The sequence below is a fragment of the Eulemur rufifrons genome, chromosome 1 (genome assembly GCF_041146395.1).
Source record: "Eulemur rufifrons isolate Redbay chromosome 1, OSU_ERuf_1, whole genome shotgun sequence".
NCBI classification, from domain to species: Eukaryota; Metazoa; Chordata; class Mammalia; order Primates; family Lemuridae; genus Eulemur; species Eulemur rufifrons.
In genome coordinates this window covers 56,473,233-56,495,748 of record NC_090983.1, presented here as the reverse complement: position 1 = coordinate 56,495,748, position 22,516 = coordinate 56,473,233, and the positions used below count along the sequence as shown (strand labels likewise).

Here is a 22,516-nt window from a genome sequence, read left to right as displayed (position 1 = left end):
CTAAAAATATATATAGAAAAAATTAGCCGGGCATGGTGGTGCATGCCTGTAGTCCCAGCTACTCAGGAGGCTGAGACAGGAGGATCCCTTGAGCTCAGGAGTTTGAGGTTGCTGTGAGCTAGGCTGACGCCACAGCACTCACTCTAGCCTGGGCAACAGAGTGAGACTCTGTCTCAAAAAAAAAAAAAAAAAAAAAAGAGTTCAAGACCAGTCTGCGCAAGAGTGAGACCCCATCTCTACTAAAAATAGAAAAATTAGTAGTCCCAGACACTCTGGAGGCTGAGGCAGGAGAATCGTTTGAGCTCAGGAGATTGAGGTTGCTGTGAGCTAGGCTGACGCCACGGCAGTCTGCTCAGGGCAACAGAGTGAGACTCTTATCTCCAAAAAAAAAAAAGTCTGCATAGATGGAATTTGAAGGTTTTCCTTTTAGTTCTTACCATTTATATAATCTAACAATTTTAGACATGAGATGGATCTGTAGTTTAATTAAGCACTATGTATTAGTGATGTAGAATTGTATATCTAGAGATACGGCCCAGGAATACTGAACAGGTGAATAGGGAACCGAATTTCTGACATCTCCTTTCTCTGCTCTGTAGTTTACTTAATTGTATTTATAATCATTGTCTATCATTATTTGTCTCTGCCCTCTAGAATGTTGGCTCCTTAAAAGCTGTTGTATGCAACACTGTTTTGATTATTTCAACTTTAAAATAAGTTTTAATATCTCATAAAACTATTCTACTTTCATTATTCTTGTTTTTCAGAGTTTTCTTAGCTATTCTTGCTTACTTTTCCATATGCACTTTAGAATCAGCTTGTTTATTCCTTACAGGTATTTTTACTGGTGTCATATTAAATATATAGATTAGGTAGATACTGTAAATGTTGATGGTATGCTTTTTGTGATCTCCAGGAGTCTTTTTTTTTTTTTCTTTTTATTAGTGGTTTTTTAGAGACAGGATTTCACTCTTGCCCAGCTTGGAACTCCTGGGCTTAAGTGATTCTCCTGTCTTAGCCTCCCGAGTAGCTAGGACTAAAGATGTGTGCCACCACATGTGACTAATTTTTAAATTTTTTTCATAGAGATGAGGTGTTGCTGTGTTGCCCAGGCTGGTCTCAAACTCCTGGCCTCAAGTGATCCTCCCGGCTTGGCCTCCCAAACTGCTAGGATTTGTGAGCCACTGCATCTGGCCTCCCAGAATCTTTTAACACTGTGGTCCCCAATCCTCAGGCTGCAGACTGGTACTGGTCTGTAGCCTGTTAGAAACTGGGCCGCACAGCAGGAGATGAGCAGCTGACTGAAGGAAGCAAGGAATCTAATGCCTGATGATCTGAGGTGGCACTGAGGCAGTGACTACTAGTGCTGGGGAGCAGCTGTAAATACAGATTATCAGTAGCAGAGAGGTTTGACTGCACAATAAATGTAATGTGCTTGAATCATCCCCAAACCATCTCGCCTTCTCCCCAGTCCATGGGAAAATTGTCCTCCATGAAACTGGTCCCTGGTGTCAAAAAGGTTGGAGACTGTTTTAACAGTTTTATTAGTTAAGTGTGTCATTGAATGTTTCTGAGATTTCCCCATCTGTAAAATGAAGGGCACAGCTCATATCATCGGGAGCTTTTAATCTGGGATGTATGAATCTCCAGGGATCTCTGTGAATTATTTTATTTTTTTGAGACAGTCTCGCTGTGTCACCTGGGCTAGAGTGCAGTGGCGTCAGCCTAGCTCACAGCAACCTCAAACTCCTGGGTTCAAGTGATTCTCCTGCCTCAGCCTCCTGAGTAGCTGGGACTACAGGTGCACGCCACCACGCCTGACTACTTTTTCTATTTTTAATAGAGACAGGGTCTCCGCTTTTGCTCAGGCTGTTCTCAAACTCTTGACCTCAAGTGATCCTCCAGCCTCGGCCTCCCAGATTGCAAGGATTACAGGCATGAGCCACCTTGCCTGGCCAATCTCTGTGAATTATCTAAAATTATGTATGCAAAATAATGTGTATGTGTGTAGTTTGTGCTAAGTTGGGAATGGGATGTACATGTCAAAGGCTAATTTGTAGGGCATTTTATTACCTCAGATGTCTTTCTAATTCTTGAAAAATGTAGTTTAGTTATTTGGCTTGGTCTCTTCTTGCCCTCCTACCCACTACCAAGTCTCAGTAATTTGCAAATATTAATAGACTAGCAGAACCCCCATTCCCCTTTTGCTTCCTCTCTCTTCTCTCAGTGTCCAGGAATTCTGCTTTTAGTCATTTACATTGGATATCAGTAGAGACATAAGGAGACTTTCTAGGATGCTGGTAGCGTTCTGTTTCTTGATCTTGAATTGGTGTTTCCATGAGTATGTTCATTTTGTGATACTTCGTTGAATTTCACACTTAACTTTTAGGCAGCTTTCTGTCTAGTTGTGCTTCAATGAAAAATTTTGAAAAGATGTCACACAAAATTTAGAGAGGTCATTTTTTTTTTTTTTTTTTTGAGACAGAGTCTCACTCTGTTGCCCAGGCTAGAGTGAGTGCCGTGGCGTCAGCCTAGCTCACAGCAACCTCAAACTCCTGGGCTCAAGCAATCCTCCTGTCTCAGCCTCCCGAGTAGCTGGGACTACAGGCATGCACCACCATACCCGGCTAATTTTTTTCTATATATATTTTTAACTGTCCATATAATTTCTTTCTATTTTTAGTAGAGATGGGGTCTCGCTCTTGCTCAGGCTGGTCTCGAACTCCTGAGCTCAAACGATCCGCCCACCTCGGCCTCCCAGAGTGCTAGGATTACAGGCGTGAGCCACCGCGCCCGGCCTAGAGAGGTCATTTTATCCACAGTTTTTATAGTTCTAATTTGATCATTCTGTTATTTTTGTAACATCCCATGAAGGAATATTTAACCTTCTTAATCTTGCAAAACTATTGGGGGTACTTTGAAGAAAGCATCTATAACCTTGGAACTGCTAATGTGGGGAACATTATTCCCTGCCTCATTTTTCTTTTTTATTTATATTTTTTAGAGACTAGAGTCCAGGCTAGTTTTTGAGACAGGTCACTCTGTTGCCCTGGGCTAGAGTGCAGTGGCATCATCATAGCTCATTGCAACCTCAAACTCTTGAGCTAAAGTGATCCTCCTGCCTCATTCTCCTGAGTAGCTGGGACTGTAGGTGTATGCCACCATGCCCAGCTAATTTTTTCTATTTTTTTGTGGAGACAGGGTTCTGCTGTGTTGCTCAGGCTGGACTGGAACTCCTGGCTTCAAGCAGTCCTTCCACCGTGGCCTCCCAAAGTGTTAGGATTACAGGCATGAGTCTCCGTGCCCCACCTTGCCTTAGTTTTAATTTGGAGCTATATCAATTGTCTAGAAAGCCCTTCTCCTCTTCACTTGGGGAAGCAGTTCATTTGAAACTATTTCTCTCTCTCTCTTTCTCTCTGTATATATATGTAAAAGACAAGGACTTCACTTTTCAATGATAATCACAATGCTGCTATTGTCATACCCATACAAAATAATTCCTTAATATCATGAAATAATGAATATTTTCTTACATTATCATACCTAATAAAATTAATGAACTAGTAGCCAGTTCATAATCAGATTTCCCTGGCTGTCTAAAAAAAAAAAAAAAATGCATTTTAGAGTTGGTTTGTTAGAATTGGTTTACACATTATAGGTGATTGATTATTGAGTCTTTGAAGCCTTTTTTTTTTTTTTTTTTTTTGAGACAGTGTCTAGCTCCATCACCGTGGCTATAGAGCAGTGGTGTTATCATAGCTTACTGTAACCTCAAACTCCTGGGCTCAAGCCATCCTCCTTCCCCAGCCTCCTGAGTAGCCAGGACTACAGCTGTGTGCCACCATGCCCAGCTAATTTTTTATATTTTTAGTAGGAATGGGATTTCACTCTTGCTCAGGCTGGTCTTGAACTCCTGAGCTCAAGTGATCCTCCCACCTCGGCTTCTCAGTGCTAGGATTACCTCGCCTGGCCCCTCACATTTGATTTTTAATGTATATGGAATCTATTTTGCATATGGTATAAAGTAGAAATCACATTTACTTCTTGCATTTAAATAATCAATTTTGTCCTAAAGCAATTTATTAAGTCTTCTCCCCATCACATTGAATTCAGATGCCACATTTATCATATATTAAATTCACAAATTTACATATTCTTTTTCTGGACTTCATTATGGTCCATTGATGTTATCACATTACCACAGAATTTTAATTAAAATTGTTTTGTACCATGTTTTAAGGTCCAGTTTATTATCATCATTTTTTTTTAAGTTTTACTACTATTTTTCACACATATTCTCTTCCATTTGAACTTTAGAATTAGTTTCTGATTAATTGCACTGAGATTTAAATCTAATGGCATTAAGTTTGGGGAAACGGTCTTTTTAAGAAAATATATATAAAATCAATCTTTCCATTTAGAAATATAGTTTTTCTCTGTTCAGATCTTTTATATTTTCATTTTTATATTTTTCAGCTAAAATAGTTTCTGTACACTTCCGATTTATTTCTAGGCATTTGATTTGTTTAATGTGGAAATTTTGTGTTCGGTCACAAAATAACTTCGATTATTTGGATTATAAATATATAATAGTTTACTTCATTTTTGCTCAGGTATACCAATCATACTTTAAAATGAGTATAAACAAAATTAAAAGGAATGCATACAATTAAGTGTATAAACTTTTTAAATAAACTTCAAGTATTTATGTCACTTATCTACTCATTAATGTAGTAAGTTAGAAATAGTTAAGGAATAAAGAATATAAATTCTTTGGAAATGATTAATTTGTGCTTACTGGTTTATAGAGGGTGGAAGTTATAAAAATAGTACTTGAAAATGATAAATTACAGTTAAAAAATTAAAAATCCTATAATGAGATTTTCTTCTTGCATTCTAGTTGGAACCTAACTAGTGTGGTCTTTTATTAGAAAAAAATCTCCCTAAGTGCCATTTTTGACTTAAAGACTGATTAATTATATTATTTTAACTTGATACCTGAAAATCATAAAGGAGGATTATATTGGCTTTGATATTGACCTGCATTCTGTTTATGAATATTATAAATAGAAGTAATATATTCTTGGCTGGTTAGACATCACTACTAATTTTTTTTTCTTTTTCGTATTACAGGTTTTGCAAAAGGCATCAAATTAAATCAAGTTCAAATATACCCTGTGTCCCCAAAGACTTACTGATGATGTCTGAATTTGTTCTTCCAAGATTTATTTTTTGTCTTATTCAGTACTTAAGAGAAGGCTATAATGAACCAGGTATGTTTAATCCACTCCATATTAGTACTCTTTTTAAGTTCCCAATTCACAAATTTAGCATTAATAATGATGTGAATTTTTTCAGATATTGTTTTTTTGCTTAACATTTAAAAAGAGATGACTATAAAATAGACTGCATAAAAACATGATGAAAATAAATCGTATAACCTTATAGATACTTTGAGTAGGCATAGTTTGGTGCTTTCTGCTTTTGGGTCATAGATGTTTTTGATCAAACTTATTCGACCTTTTGCAGATGAGAAAGTAATCATTTTATGTGGTTAAAGTAACTTTATTGGCAATATTATGAGAGAATTGAGAAGTCCTGGAAATGTTTGAATTTAACTGAGATTTTTTTAGAAGATAAACTATTTTACCCATCTTTTTGGTAGAGCCATATGTATATTTTTATTTCCCTCCATATGTATTACATAACAACTTAGGATCAAATTACTTCCACATTGTGGTAGAATGAATGGGTGTAAGCATCACCCATTCATAACACTGTAAAAAGAGAAAGGAAACTACAAGGTTTCTTCTAACCTTTTAAAATTTAGTCAAAATGTTGATTAATATACTTCATTCAGTTGAATATCTAGATTTAGGTATTTATTAAAGTTCTCAGTTTGACATTGTGAATTATGGATATCAATTTATGAAGTAGTATGAAGTGAATTTATTAACTTCTGATAACTTTTACCTTTCTTTTTCTGTTTTATTGAGACAGAGTCTCACTCTGTTGCCCAGGCTAGAGTGCTGTGGCGTCCATGTAGCTCACAGCAACCTCAAACTCCTGGGCTCAACTGATCCTCCTGCCTCAGCCTCCCAAATAGCTGGGAGTAATCATTTTATGAGGTTAAAGTAACTACCATGCCTGGCTCATTTTTCTTATTTTTGGTAGAGACCGAGGTCTCTTGTTTAGGCTGGTTTCAAACTCCTGACCTCAAGCAATCCTCCTGCCTCGGACTCCCAGAGTGCTAGGATTACAGGCTTGAGCCACCACGCCCGGCCACTTTTAGCTTTTTAAATAAATAATCTTGTATTCGATTTGAAGCTATGGCACACATTTTTATCTTCTATTTCTATCCTTAAAGTGTAAGGGAATATTATATAACATCTCCATCACTTCTAAAAATATCTTGTTATTTTTATTTTTACCAAACTATTATGCTTCCTTATTTGTACATTTTAAGGAAGAACATACAATCCTTTGTTAAGTATTATTTCTCTCAGAGTATATATCTTAAAATACAGAAAAATATCATTTTGATTTAGTTCCAAATAGTATGTCTTTGGAATGAAGAAAACAGATACCAACTTAGTTATTGAAATTGCCTTCTGCATTATTTCTCAGGAACTAGTCAACACACTTTGAGAATTTACATTTTGTATTACAAGTGGCTAATTTCAGAAAAGTAATAAGGTAGATATCATTTGTTATGAGAACCTTAAAATTTATCATTAGCTTAATCAAAGAATACATCACACAAAAGTTTATTTATTTTTTAATTTTTAATTTTTTTTTGAGACAGGGTCTTGCTCCGTCACCCTGGGTAGAATGCAGTGGTGTCATCATAGCTCACTGCAGCCTCAAACTTGTGGGCTCAAGCAATCCTCCTGCCTCAGCCTCCTGAGTAGCTGGGACTAAAGGCACCCGCCACCATGCCCGGCATTTTTTTCTATTTTTGATAGAGATGGGGGTCTTGCTCTTGCTCAGGCTGGTCTTGAACTCCTCACTTTAAGTAATCCTCCCACCTTGGCCTCCTAGAGTGCTAGGATTACAGGTGTGATTCACTGTACCCGGCCACTTCACATAAAAGTATATTACATTTATTTTTTTCTTTGGTGACATTCAGTTATCAAAGGTAGATTACATAAGTACATAGCTTTGATAATTATATGTTACTATCTGAAAATATGAAGAAATGAATGGAAGCATTTTTTGTCTGAAGATGAGCTCATGAATATAGGTTCATGAAATTTTCTTCTTTATATTACCACTTCTCATTAATTTGTACAAAAAAGGAAAAATACTGTTTTACTTTGTATAGAGATCACTGTTTAAAATTAAAGAAAGGACTTGTAATGATCTAATCCAAGGGGATGGAAACTCAAAGATCTTGTAGTTTCAAAGTTGCTTTGAGATCTCTTTCTTATTTCACCCTACAGTCGTTAGGTCAGTGTTAGAGCTCATGTCAGATCCCTTGGAAACCAAGAATAAACATTAATTAAATATCTACTGTGTTACAATATAAGCCATTGGGGAGAATATAAACATTAATAATATACAGCATTAGCTTTCCACTGAGAAAGTAAGGTTTTTAGATGCTGAATAAATATTGAATGAAATTGATGTCCCCTTACCTTGGCATATAGGCCCACTTTTAGCTCCCTTACAGGTATTCTTTTTTTTGACCAATTATGGCTAAGCTCTAAATCTCTCTATTCATTTCCTTCCTTTTAGTCCTCTCTAAAACATCTCTTCTTTTCATCTTTAATATTCTTTCTCAGTTGCTATCTTAAGTTTCCTATCTCTCCCTCCAGCTCTATTAAGCATATCTTGCTTGGTATTTTTTTTTTTTTTTTTTTGAGACAGAGTCTCGCTCTGTTGCCTGGGCTAGAGTGCCATGGCATCAGCCTAGCTCACAGCAACCTCAAACTCCTGGCTTAAGCAATCCTCCTGCCTCAGCCTCCTAAGTAGCTGGGACTACAGGCATGTGCCACCATGCCTGGCTAATTTTTTTCTATATATGTTTTTAGCTGTCCAGGTCATTTCTTTCTATTTTTAGTAGAGACGGGGTGTCGCTCTTGCTCAGGCTGGTCTTGAACTCCTGACCTTGAGTGATCCTCCCGCCTTGGCCTCCCAGAGTGCTAGGATTACAGGCGTGAGCCACTGTGCCCGGCCTTGCCTGGTATTTTTTTAATAAGATTTTTCATATTTATGAAAACAATTATCTTTTTGGTTGCTTTTGTCCTTCAGCTAACATGAATCTATATTTTTGGAATAATATAGGGAATGGGTTATTTGCTATATAGATTTAAATTTAGAGCTGACATAATTTTGTCCTAATATTCTTAACACTACTGTCAATATATTTGAAGTCTATCTTGTTTTATTTTAGGGCATAATCTTAACTTTGTCTTAAATACTACCGTATTTTGCAGTGATCTTATGATTGCGTTTATATATGTGGAAGTGTAGGACTCTCAGATCGAGTGCTTCTTATACAAATTAAATGCTGGATATCTTAGGAGGTCATCTCTTTTTCTTATCTACTTTTTTTCAGAGGACTAAATCCCTGAGCAGGTCTACCGTAGGCTGGGTGCTGGGCAGACACCAATTTTCTTAACAGAGTTTTTATATTGATTTTATTGATTATAAGATACTATCATCTAAGCCAGTATAATTTCAAAAGAATAAAATACTATTATTCTTAACAAAATATTTTAAAGAAAATTATCCTTAATAATTTGTTGTTATTTTTTTTAGCAGCTGATGTACCATCAGAAAAAGACCTTAACAAAGTCCTTCAGCTTTTGGAACCTCAAATTTCCTTTTTAGAAGACCTAACTAAAATGGGAGGAGCAATGCGGTCTGTTCTTACTCAGGTTTTGACAAACCAACAAAATTACAAAGATCTGACTTCGGGTGAGTTATATGTTAGAATAGTAGAAATTTATAATTTACTTACACTATTATAAATATAGGAAATTACATATTTTAGAACTTTAAAGTAAAACGTAGGTTTTTTCATAGAAAGTTAAAGCTGGAAGTAATTAAGAGAACTTCTTGTTTTATGAATTAGGAAACTGAGCCCCAGAAAAATTAAATGACCTATTTAAGGCCTCATAATTAATTTATGTTGGAGTTGAGACTAGAACCCAGGTCTCCTAACTTTTGGTGTAACATCATGATAATTATACTCTACCTTCCCTTCTTCAAACAGCAATAACAACCACTTCTATGTTGTCATTTTTTATATACTAAACTTTTGGGTTGTATGGCCTAGGATTTTATAGTAATATGCAGTTTAAGTTATAAGATTTGGAATTGTTGGGTATTTATATACCTGGTATGCTTTTTTTTTTTTTTTTTTTTTTTAGGGAGATCACAGCCTTCAGTGCAAAATGAAGGTGTGGTCCCTGGTATACTGTTACACAAAATAATTTCTGCACCTTTAGTTTGCTCAAATTTATGTTAATAAATACATACATACTATACAATAAATATATCAGTTATTTAAAAATCTTGTTATAAGTATTTTAAGCTGTTCTTTTTGCTAGCTCATGAAACAGCATGTTTTGAATACTGAAGTTCATCATATTTCTTTGGTGAAATTTTCATGTGTATTGTTTAACATGTGTTATTTAGAGATAGTCTTGTCTAATATGTTTAGTTCTTCAACAGATATTTATTAAACACCCACTATGTGTTTGGCTCTGTGCTAGACCCTGGAGCATGGGGTAGGGAAGGTAACAATCAACCGTGTAATCCTGTCTCTGCCTTTATAAAGCTTATGGTCTAGTGAGTGAGGTTACATTATTAAAACTCCCAAACCAAAAAGTTGTATAATTATAGACTGTAGTCAGTGTTATGAAAAGGTAGAACAAGAGGTTATAAACAGGAGACTTGATTTCAGTGGCGGGAGAGGTGGCAAAGCTTCACTGAGGAAGTGACATTTAAAGTAAATCCTAGTGGCCGGGCGCGGTGGCTCACACCTGTAATCCTAGCACTCTGGGAGGCCAAGGCAGTTGGATCGTTTGAGCTCAGGAGTTCGAGACCAGCCTGACCAAGAACGAGACCCCGTCTCTACTAAAAATAGAAAGAAATGATCTGGCCAACTAAAAATATATATATAGAAAAAATTAGCCGGGCATGGTGGCGCATGCCTGTAGTCCCAGCTACTCGGGAGGCTGAGGCAGGAGGATCGCTTGAGCTCAGGAGTTTGAGGTTGCTGTGAGCTAGGCTAACGCCACGGCACTCACTCTAGCCTGGGCAACAGAGCAAGACTCTGTCTCAAAAAAAAAAAAAAAAAAAGTAAATCCTAGTGATTGAGAGAAAGTCATTTGGCTAGAGGGTAAGGGGAGTTGGGTAGTAATGGGGGTTAGATTCCAAGTAGAGATGTCGTTGTCTGCTTTTGGCTACTGGACTAGCCCTTGTGCCATAACAACATAAAACTGAACAAAAGATGAGGCCACTATTTTTAAGCATTGGACAATAGGCAGCACAAGACTGAGAGAAAGGCAAAGCATAAGGTGAGCTCCATAATTGCTTTGACTCTCTGTCTGGGGACAGCTTCCTGACTATAGTACGGCACATTGACATTGAAGCAGATGATGGTGGTCCCACTGAGTTAAGTATGCAGAGATTGTAGTTTAAGACAGCTGAAGCAGTGGAAACTGTGTGCTCTTTGGGTAGAACACTGAGATATGGAGGGGCAGACTTGTGAGGGACCCCTGAAAGTGCTTGGTTGAGGACTAAGTTACACATGTACAGGATGAGACTACCTAAGGCTACTAGAGAGTGACTGTTAAAAGTGGAATAGAGATATTAAGAGAGGTCAAGCAACGTTGGGGACATTGGAGTTTCACCCCAACCTGATTGGAGTGACTGCCTTCCTAATACTAATACCCTAGGCATGTAGCTGACACACCAGAAAGCCAGTCCTTGGAATAAGGTCTACTCTAGCCTTAACAAAGCCTATAACCCTGATGGTATCTGCAAGAGAGACAGTTTGGAGATGATTTCTGTCGATTTAGAGGGCCTTTTGAGCACCTTAGTTTCTATACATCTGCCCCTTACAAAGTGTAAAATCAAGCCTTCATGAGTTCTAGGTGATCAGCCTGTACTTGAACTCGCTTTCATAATAAAAATTCGTACTCTTTAGAGGAAGGTAACAATTCAGAATCTTCTATAATATGTCATTAAGATAGTTAGTATATGATAATTACTAGTGGACATGCAAGAAAACAAGAAATTGTATGCCATAGTCAAGAAAAAATAAAAACAAACTAGTCATTAGAAATTGATGTTGTGATGGCCCAGATGTTGGATATAACAGGTGAAGACATTAAAGCAACTATTATAAGCATGCCCAAGAAATTAAAGGAAAATATCTCCAAAGAATTAAAGGAAAATGTGTTAATGAGAAGGAATCTTAGCAAATAAATATAATCAAAAAGAACCAAAGTGAAATTCTAGAACTGAAAGTTATAGTAACAGTACAATAACTGAATTGAAAAATTCACTAGATTAATTTAGCAGCAGATTGGAGAGGACAGAAGGGTCAGTGAATTTGGAGACACATCAGCAGATTATCCAGTCTAGAAAACAGAGAAAAATGATTGAAGAAAACACAACAGAGCCTCAGGGACCTATTAGAATCAGATAATCTATGTTGCATTTTATTGGAGTCCCGAAACATTTGCAGAAATTATGACTAAAGTTCTTCAAATTGGATGATAAACATTGATTTATAGATCCAAGGTGATTATTGAGCTTCAAACAGGATAAATACAAGGAAAAATCACACCCAGACACCTCCTAGATTCCAGGCAGAAGGATCAGCATGTAGGAATATTTATGGGTGGGACTGAGCTTATTAATTAATTTTTTTAATAAGAAACTAAAATGGGCTAGTATGGTTGAAGTGAAATGAATGTAGTGGGATAGTGACATAAATAAGGCTTCCCCGACTTACAGGTGGAGGGCTTAACAGGAGGGAAAAAAAAAAAAAAGGCTACTCCATTAGACTAGATCCAGATCAGGTAGGTCCTCTTCATGGGCCATGTAAGATTTTATATTAATATCTTCTTCTGGATATTAGTGGGAAGTAATGGAAATATTTTAAGCTTAAAAGTGATATGATCAGATACGTGTTTTAAAAAGATGTTGTTTTGCCAAGAGTAGATGGGAAGGGGCAAGAAAAGCAGCAGCTCAAGTGCAGCAGTCTAGGATAAAGATGATAATAGCTTGTATTTGAGTTTCGGTGATGAAGCTGGAGAGAAGTAAAATTTATACCTGGCTGTCCATTATTTCTTAAACCTAGAAAATGATTCTTTCTTTATTCAGAAACTATCAACTGTTGGGAAAGACAACAGGCAGGTTGTTCTTAATCATTATAAGAAGGTATATCTAAGGAATGATTTGTGGTAATTGTCCTCTTTTATTTCTACAATTCTTTTTTTTTCTTTTTTTTCACTGGTTCACTCACCTACCCGCTCACTTACTCACTCACTTCTCTACAATTCTTTTTAATTCTTATATCTTGAAATTAAACAACAATTGTTAGCTTACTTTTAGTGATGGAAATCAAATTAGATTTTGATTCAAAAGTTTGTTGCAGTCTAGCTTCATTTCTACTGTGATTACACACTCATTGGCTAGCTATGTTATCTTTCTAAGCCTCGGTTTCTTCACTTATAAAAGAGATTGTACATTCATTTTTCTCAGGGTTGTTATGAGGGGTTGATAAAATATATTTGTTAATTAAAAAGTTATTACAAAAATTTCATCTGTCTTTGAGATCAATGTCTGGCTTTTATTATTCAGGAGACATTTAATAATTTCTTACATAGAACTCTGAAAGTTTCTTTATTCTTTATAAACTAATGGTGGTTGTTTTTAATATGGGACTTTAATTGAGGGAGGGATGTATTCCTGATTGTTTAATCTGTGTTGCAGTTTGTTTTTTTAAAACCAGCCCAGATAGAGATTGGAAATTAAAACAAACAAACAAATAAAAAAAACCCCACCAAAACTATTCTGTTTCAATTATTGAGGCTAGCAAAGAAAGGAAACACAGAAAAGTTCAGCAAATATTAAACTCATTTATATATTTACATAATCAGAGTGATTGAGAGCTTAATTTAAAATATATAATCTACCTAAGAGGTGACATATGGCATGGTAATTTGGCTTTCATATAGAGAATAATTTTTTCTTAAAGAACTCTGAATTATCAATCTGTTTTTCTTTCACTATTATGCTGTCCTCCATAGTATATTAAAAAACAAAGAAAAAATTGTCAATAATTAATAAGCTGAAGTGCTATAAGAAAGTTCTTGGATTAATTATAGAACCTAAACTCTTCAATATTTTTGGGAATAAATTAGTCTTAACTGATACTTCTATAGAAATTATACTTTTAATTCTTAAACATATAATAAAATCCACTCAGGTATTATCTCCTCCAGGATGCCTTTTTTCCTCAGCACTGTGCTTTGGGTATGTCGGAGAGCTTAGTATTGTGAGAGTACATATTGTCAAACTAAATGGTGAAGTCTGCTTCATAATTATCATCTATCATATTACTTGTCTGCCTTTCTTTACCACTAATTTGCAATTTCCTGGAAGGCTGGGATCATTCCTTATTAATCTTTGAACCCTCTGTGCCTTGCATATATATTCCCTTGCGTATTTTAGATGCTCAATTAGTTAGATTTCACTATTTTTATAAACATGCTGTACATTCTGGTATTATTAATGCCAGACATGAGCAGAAAAATGTTATCTGAAGCTCTTTTATATTATTCATTCTAGAGTTTTCCCTCCATTAGAATATTCACCAATTTTATTTATATATATTAGTTAATGAGATGATTGTGCTTAGATTTTGAATGGAATATTTTTTTTTCTGATTTTAAGTTTGTTTTAAATATTAGGTCATGGAGAAAATGCTTGTGCAAAGAAAAGTCATGAAAAGTACCTTATAGCTTTGAAGAGCTCTGGACTTACATATCCTGAGGATAAGCTTGTATACGGTATGCAGGAGCCATCTGCTGGTACTAGTACTCTGGCAGTTCAAGGTTTGTCTAAATACTTAATTTGAACAGTAGTAACTCTGCTGTATTAAAATAAAGAAGCCCCTCAAACTTTACTCATTGTTGAAGAAATTTATTTTGAACTAAAACATTGTCATTCTTTGTAAGAAAAGTAGTAAAGCTAGTAAAAATTTAGAGGCAAGAAAGAATAGATTGGCCAGAGGATGCATTTTCCTTAAATGGAATTTGGTTAGTTTATTAAGGTTTGGTTCTAACTCATGAAAAATGTAACAGTTGCCCCAACAGTTGCCCCAACAGTTGCCCCATTCAAGAGTAGCCCCAAACTTTACTAGCTCCGTATTTAAGTAAACCATGGTTTAAAATTAGAGATTAGAGAAAGAGATGCTTTTGAAACACCATTTGTAATTGCTGTATTAAATCTGGGTTTTCAATGGAAATTTCCTATTGAAGTATCAACTTTTTAGGTCCAAACTTATTCAAGATAAATGTTGACCTTTGTCAAGATAATGGTCAGAATGAGGTGTCCTACTTAACTTTTTTGTATCTGTATGTCTCAAAGTAATTTTAAAGTAAAGCAATATCTGGCAACTATGAAAGGCAACTTTTTTTCTGTCCTCTAAAGGTTTTGCAGGTGCAACAGGAACATTGGGACAAATAGATTCTTCAGATGAGGTAAGATTTAAAGTTTAAAAATTTTAAGACTTCTAGCACTATACAGATTTGTGGGTATTATCTAGTTTAAGTCTTTCATTCTATAGGCAAGGACACTGAAGTCTACAGTGGCTTCTGAAGGAAGTCTAGTTCACACAGTTGCTTAGAGAACAAGGACTACAACTAGATTTTTGGTTCTTATTTATAATTCATTTCTCTTTTCACAGTTTAAAAGTGGGAGATAGTGCAAGAACAGTGTCTCTGTTAGCAAAAAACGAACAAACAAAATACAGTGGGAGATAGAGATAGAGATTTCTCTTCAGAAGGTATCCCCAAATTTATCCATATAGTTGTCATATGTATAATGAAATCGTTTAAAAGATTTGTCTAGAATAATTTATTGAAAGAATATGAAATGTAACTATTTTTCTAATCTCATAATACAGTCATACCTTATATATCAAGGATTATTAAAAGAAAGCAATATACTGAAAAATAGACCATCAATTTGAAATTTTAATTTTTATAGTCTTTAATAATAAATACTTCTAATAAATCCTTTATTACATTTCTATATTTTATTAGTATATAATTTATAAGAGAAAAATCAGTTTGTTATTTATGTTCTTGATGCTTATAAAATTTAAATTTCATATTTCTAAGGATATATTTAATGATTAAAATCTAAAAAACAAAGTTACATTTAAACATACACATCTTTTTTCCTTTGGAAATCTATTTGACTTGATAATATAGTATGAACTAAGCCAAATACACCCTTTTGAAACAATAGTTTCTATTATGTAAGTCTTGTAATTGATGTAATGCCTTAAAATTTAAATTTTATGGTAGTATATTTCCCCAGTCAAAAGGCTCCCACAAAATGTAACATTTTGTGGAGTCTCACTTTGGGCAATTTTAATGTGCTTTCATCAGATTGGAGAGGTAGTTCAGTATGCTGCTGAGGAGTTTGACTCTGGAATTAGACTGCCTGGATTTGAATTCAGGCTCTTTTACCAATTAGTACTGTCACCTTGGGCAAGTGTCTCAACTTCTCTCTCCATGCCTGAATTTCCTCATCTGTAAAATGGAGATAATAATAGTACTTAATTCATGGGAATATTATTAAGATTGAATGAATTAATATGTGTAAGCACTTAGACCACTGGTACCTGGCATATTGTAAACATTATATCTGTGTTTGCTAAAGAAATAAAATAAATTCATTAAAAAATTTGTGTAAATAGCTTAAAAATTTTTCTTTTTTAACTTCAGTTACTTTAAAAACAATATTGACAAATGGGGAAAACTTTACTGATATTTAAAATAGACTTTCAAAACTATATAAACATAATTTATTATTTTAACTAAAAGTGTAATAATTCCATTTTGAACATGGGGAGGGGAATGGTGGGAGTAAGAATGCTAATTCTTCATATGCTACAGAAGGAAATAATTGATAATAGATGTGGTTTTAAAGTGCTTATTCTGCATTAAGGGCATTTTGTAGGGAGGCACAATGGCCTATCAACAGGCAAGCTCTGGGAAGATTAGGAGTTGAATATGAATGGATGAATGGGTACCTCGTTGGCTAAAGTCAGCCAAACAGCATAGGTGCCTTATTTATATTTATTGCCAATAGAAACTTTAGAAATTATTACATAATGAATGGTTTAGTGATTATACAAAGCACTTTATTAAAATAATTTAAACATCTTGACTTGATTTAGGACAATCAAAATCTATGGTTTTATGTTTGTATTTATGTGGTAGGTTAGAACCTTAATATTATTTTTATCATGCCAAGTAGTATGCATAACAACAGACTTGCTAGCAATTCTTTATTTTCATGAATTGAATTTATTTCTGGATATGTAAAAAAACTGATTTTTTTTTTTTTTTTTTTTTTTTTTTTTTGTTGAGACAGAGTCTCACTTTGTTGCCCAGGCTAGGGTGAGTGCCGTGGCGTCAGCTTAGCTCACAGCAACCTCAGACTCCTCGGCTTAAGCAATCCTACTGCCTCAGCCTCCCGAGTAGCTGGGACTACAGGCATGCGCCACCATGCCCGGCTAATTTTTTTTTTCTATATAGATTTTTAGTTGTTCATATAATGTCTTTCTATTTTTAGTAGAGACGGGGTCTCGCTCTTGCTCAGGCTGGTCTCAAACTCCTGACCTCGAGCGATCCACCCGCCTCGGCCTCCCAGAGTGCTAGGATTACAGGCGTGAGCCACCGCGCCCGGCCAAAAAACTGATTTTTAATATTGATACTTTCTCTGCTGTCTAGTAAAGAAGTGACAGTAATTTTTGTCTTTGCCTAAACTCTCTAGATTAGCTTTTATATTTCCAATGGAGACTTTAATTGTACATAATTGCATTGCAACAATATCATATGTTATGATTGGATGCCAGAAGGACATCTGTGTGTGTGTGTGTGTTTGTGAGTGAAGGGGAGCTTTTGAATCTCTTGTAAAAGTAATTTCTAGGGCAATATCAGGATTAGAAATATGCTCCTTTCTTCATTATTATTGGTTCTAATCTTGTCCTTTCTAGATCCTCTCTTCTGTTTCTTGCATTCTTTCCTCTTCGATTCTGTGTTTCAGCAACTTCCGTATATAATATGTTTTATATGATCATTTGTTCCTTAATTGTGATTATGTCTCACTGTGAATATGGTGAACACTTTTTGATGGTGACTTTAAAACTCCTCATTTCAGTCCCTATTCTCATAATATTTTTGTAATAGTAGCTGAGAAGACTTACTTTTAGAGCATGTGATTTATATTTAACCTATATATTTTAAAGTAGTTTTGACTCTTTGACCTTTAAATCATGATTTACAATTAAACTTTTAGTCCATTTAAAAATACTTTGTATAGTTTATATATTTATTACATATTCTAATAGGATAAAAATGGAGTCATTTGAGCATCTGAAAACTTGAGGATTTGAAGTACGGTTGTTTAGCTGGAAGTGAATTGAAGGGATATCTACTTTAGTTTTTCTTTAAGAGAAACATTAAAAGCATAATTTTGTTTCCTTTTACTATACGGTTAATTCTGCGGGTACTCCCCAAGGGGGCATGGTATGTATACTAGAAAGAGCTTGAGCTTTAGGGTCAGGCAGACCTAAGTTTGAATCTTGGCTGATATTATCCCTATGCTTTTTTACCATCTTTTTAAACTTCTGAACATAAGTTTCCTCATGAAAAAATGGTGATAATTTTAATGTTAGAATTAAATGGTATATACAAAGTCCCTATCATGGACCAGGTATAAATTTGGCTTTTGATAAAACATTTTCTATCCTAGTGCTTTATGAATAGAAGGGATTCAAGTATTTGAATTTTGAGCTGTTGTAGGTCATGCTATAGAAATTTCTGCTGATCTTCCAGAGGGAATAGTTTACTAAAGTATGGTTTAAAGGCAATGAAGTTTATCTTTAAAAATTTAATTAAAAGATTACCTAAGTAATGTTTAAATACACTGTAGTTGTTTTGCTGGACAATTCAGATAAAACAAAAGTCTCCACTTTATCCTCTCTAATACTAGCCCCTTCTCTGGGTATCTACAGTTAATAGTTTGGATGTCCCTGTCAGATCCATTTGTATGTAGTTAAATAACTATGTGTTTATAGAACTGTATAGTGTGTGTGAGTAAATAAATGTTACACTATTTGTGACTTGTTTTTATTTACTCTGTAATCTGTTGTGTAAATCAGTTTTTGTATTCTTTCCATCTGTTGTGTAGTATTCTGAAATGTGAATACACTAGAGTTTAGTCATTAATTTAAAATTTTTTATTACAAGATAGAATGCTTCTGTTTCTTTTTATGCAGATGTGCAAATATTTCTCTCATGTAGAATTGCTAGGTCACAGCATATGTGTACCTTAAATTTTAATAGATTATATTTCTTTCTGATTTTAAAAGTCATACATGTACATATTTAAGGTGCAACGTATAGAAAGTTTAAAGATAAGACCATTACCCAGGGCCAATCATAGAAAGGTTTTAGTGATAAAGTCAAGAAAATTTCTATTTTAATTATGATTGTGATCATAATTTTTTTATGTAAAATATATATTTACTTATATTTTGTTGATAAATGTACTACAAAGTCTTTGTTTTGTGGTTTTGAACCTGTTTTCAAGTCTTGAGTTAGAAATAGAAAAGTCATGTGATATAACAAAAATAAACATAAAAACTAGGAGGAGGCATTTCAAAGACTATAAAAATTATGAATACTAGAAGCTAAAAGGGACCTTAAAGTTCCTCGTTTGTCTTATTTATGGACGAGGAAGCTGAATTCCATAGAATTAACTGATTGATTCAGGCTGGTGAATATCATCTAGTTAGTGGTAGAATTGAAATCGGATACTAGGTGTCTTATCTGCTGATCTAGTGTTCTTTCTGTAAAGTGGATAGACCACTGTTCTCATTACTATTGCCATGCAGCAAATTTGTCCAAAACTTTGTGTCTTAAAATTACCATTTTATTTTGCTCACAATTTTATGACTCAGGAATTTGGAAGGACAGCTGGGCACTTCTCATTTGGGTTATCTCATGTGGTTGATTTAGTTGTTGGCTGTAGCTACAGTCATCTGAAGGTTAAACTGAGATGGAGATCTAACATGGATCACTCATAGGACTGACAGTTGATTCTGGCTATCCAGAAGGAACTCTGCTGGCTGTTGATCAGAGTGCCTACATGTGGTTTTTCCAGTATGATGGTCTCAAATTGGACATCTTAAGTAGTGACTGACTTCTCCCAGAGTGAGCAGCACAAGAGTAGAAGCCATAGAACCTTTTCTGAGGCAGCCTTACAAATTACATGGTGACACTTCCACTGTATCCTATTAGTTAAAAGTGAGTAGCAAAATATGTCCAGATTTAGTGGGAGGTGATATAGATCCCACCCTTTGATGGGAGAAATGTGAAAAGAATTTGTAAACACATTTTAAAACTTCTATAACCGGGATTCGACATTACCCATTCTTTTCCTTGGGTTCTCTCTCTCTTTCTCTCTCTCTCTCTCTCTGTGTGTGTATGTATGTGTGTGTGTTTGTTTTATTTTATTTTTTTCGTTTTGGGTTCTCTTGAGATCCAATAATGACTAGTGATTATAGCTAAATAACATACCAATAATTGATTACAGATTTTTCTATCCATTTCAGTGGCTCTTGTCTCTTGGGAAAAACTATAACTAATAATAAAATACTGCTATAGCCAGTAATGGCTCTTGTAGGGTTTTAATGAATATTGAAGTTTTCCTTAAGTATAACAGTTACTATTGTAAATCGAGAGGATAAAAATTTATATTTAAGGTTTAAGATATTTTAGAGAGTTAATTTTTACCTTTGTAAAACAAAAGGGATACTAAAATTTTACTATTAATATCATTCATTGCAGCTTAAGGAACAAAATATACTTTTGAATTTAATTAATACTAAAACTACACAATTATTGTTACTCTTCTGCTATTCTCTTCTTGGGGTTGTTTATCCCTGTGGCCCCCAGCCCCCATCAGTGGCCTGTTAGGGATCGGGCTGCAGAGCTCTACCCCACAACCCAAGCCCATGGAAGAATTGTCTTCCATGAAACTTAGGAATTGGGGTGAAGGGGGGGTGCACAGCAGGAGGTGAGCAGGCAAGCCAGCGAAGCTGCTCCCCCTCCCCATCACTTGTGCTCCCATCACTGCTTGAACCATTCTGCCCACCCCTTGCCCCCATGGAAGTGAAACTGGTCCCTGGTGCCAAAAAGGTTGGGGACCACTGATATCCTGTTTTATTTTTGTTTGTTTCTTATTTCTTAATGGCAAACATTATTTTGTTAGGACCTGTGGCCTACATGGGAAAATAATTCCATTGGGGGCCAGATATTATAAGCAAGAAGCAAGTTAATTGACTTTGTGCAGTTTATTTAGAGAGAAATGTAAGAATTTCCACCCACTCACTTAAAAACTAATGTCATTATTTTACATTTCTATTGTACTTTTATTCTTTTCAAAGCATTTATACATATTACTTAAAACGATTAAAAATGTAAGAATTAATAAAGAATGGAATAGATTAGGGAGAAAATAGATGAAGAGATAAGATGGTTGGAAAGAGCATGGTAGAGGAAGAATACTTAGATACAGATGTTCTTGAGCAATATCTACTTTATGCCATTTAAAAATTTCATGAAGGCTTTTAAAGCCATACTGTATTTTATTTCATTTAAATAAATTATTTTATTATTTTTTTTGAGACAGAGTCTCTTTCTGTCACCCTGGGTTGAGTGCAGTGGTGTCATCATAGCTCACTGTAGCCTCAAACTCCTGGGCTGAAGCAATCCTCTTGCCTCAGCCTCCCAAGTAGCTGGGACTACAGGTGTGTGCCAGGATGCCTGGCTGATTTTCCTATTTTTAGTAGAGATGGGGTCTCCCTCTTGCTCAGGCTGGTCTTGAACTCCTGAGCTCAAGTAATCCTCATACCTCAGCCTCCCAGAGTGCTGGGATTACAGGCATGAGCCACTGTGCCCAGCCCCCATACTGCATTTTATTTGCAACTATATGCACAAATAGCATATTTACTTTAGTATTTATATTTGAAATTAGGTAGAGCTCAATGATTAGAATTTCTGTACCCTTAGTCTATAGACCCATGGGATTATTAAGCATATTCTTTTTATGATTTCATTCTCGTAATTTAAGAAATTATACATAAAGGAAGATAAAATGAGAAGAAGAGAACAGTGACATCTTCATTATTGGTGTAGAGAGGGAATTTTAACCATTTGTAAAATGTTTTAAATTAGAATTTAAAATTGGAAGAGACTCTAGATGTAGTCTAATCCAACCACTTCATTTTAAAGATGAAACAGATTTGAAACTATAACTGTAGCAGGATTTCTGTTTGCAGAGTTTTATTTGAATGATCATATATATTGTCTAGTTAATTTTATTCATACAAGTTGTATCAGATATTTGTCCCCACTGTCCCTAGAGTAACAGAACATTATGTACTCAGCAGTGCTATTTATACACATGACATTCTTTATCCTACTACTACTTATTCTTTTTTTTGTGTAGCTCATATAAAGTAAGAGTAGAAAATGTTGTTTATGTTTTATTGAACCAAAAAAGAAAATGAAATTAAGAGCATATCTTAACTTTATGAAGTATTTTAAAATTTAAATTTATATTCTTTTTTGTTTGAATTTATAACCATCAGATAATCCAATTCAAAAGAAAATTTCTTCAATATTATAGCTAAGTGGATCTAATTAGAGAGTTTCTCAGAGGGAATAGGATCATTTAGATAAAGATAACTTTTCAAGGAAAGAATATATTTACTGTGGCCATTACTATAAGCAATGTCCATTTATCTGTGTATAGTGACCACATCATTAATCTTTGTGACTTTAAGGTACCTAGCTAATAATACAAATGAAATCATTTAAAACAGTTTCCTCCTGTGAAACTATGACAATATGTACATCCATTGTGAAAGTATTGAAAAACAGAAAAAGGCATAAAAAAGAAAACATTTTTCTTCAACTCTACCATCCAGAGATTACCATTGTTTATTAATTTTGGTTGTTTACTTCTAGTCTTTTTTTCTGCATACTGTTATACAATTGAGAAATAATCACTTAGCACATTAAAATAAGTTACCATATAGCTATGCTCTGAATATTCTTGCCTTTTTTCAAGATAAAATCCCAATGAACAGTTAAAACTAATTTGCCAAAACTTATAGCAAAAGTAGGATTTTTTTTTTTATTGTTTTATTTTGAGACAGAGTCTCCTCTGTTGCCTGGGCCAG

At 34.7% G+C, this 22,516-nt stretch overlaps 1 protein-coding gene across 1 annotated transcript in view; it reads left to right on the top strand.

Annotated features, from left to right (window-relative positions):
- Nucleotides 1-22,516, top strand: part of UBR3 (ubiquitin protein ligase E3 component n-recognin 3) — a 182,101-nt gene that overhangs the window by 26,640 nt on the left and 132,945 nt on the right. Inside the window, exons 2-5 of the mRNA XM_069494206.1 lie at nucleotides 5,134-5,273; nucleotides 8,764-8,922; nucleotides 13,938-14,081; nucleotides 14,680-14,729. Coding sequence (XP_069350307.1) covers nucleotides 5,134-5,273; nucleotides 8,764-8,922; nucleotides 13,938-14,081; nucleotides 14,680-14,729 — 493 coding nt within the window. The remainder of the gene's footprint in view (nucleotides 1-5,133; nucleotides 5,274-8,763; nucleotides 8,923-13,937; nucleotides 14,082-14,679; nucleotides 14,730-22,516) is intronic.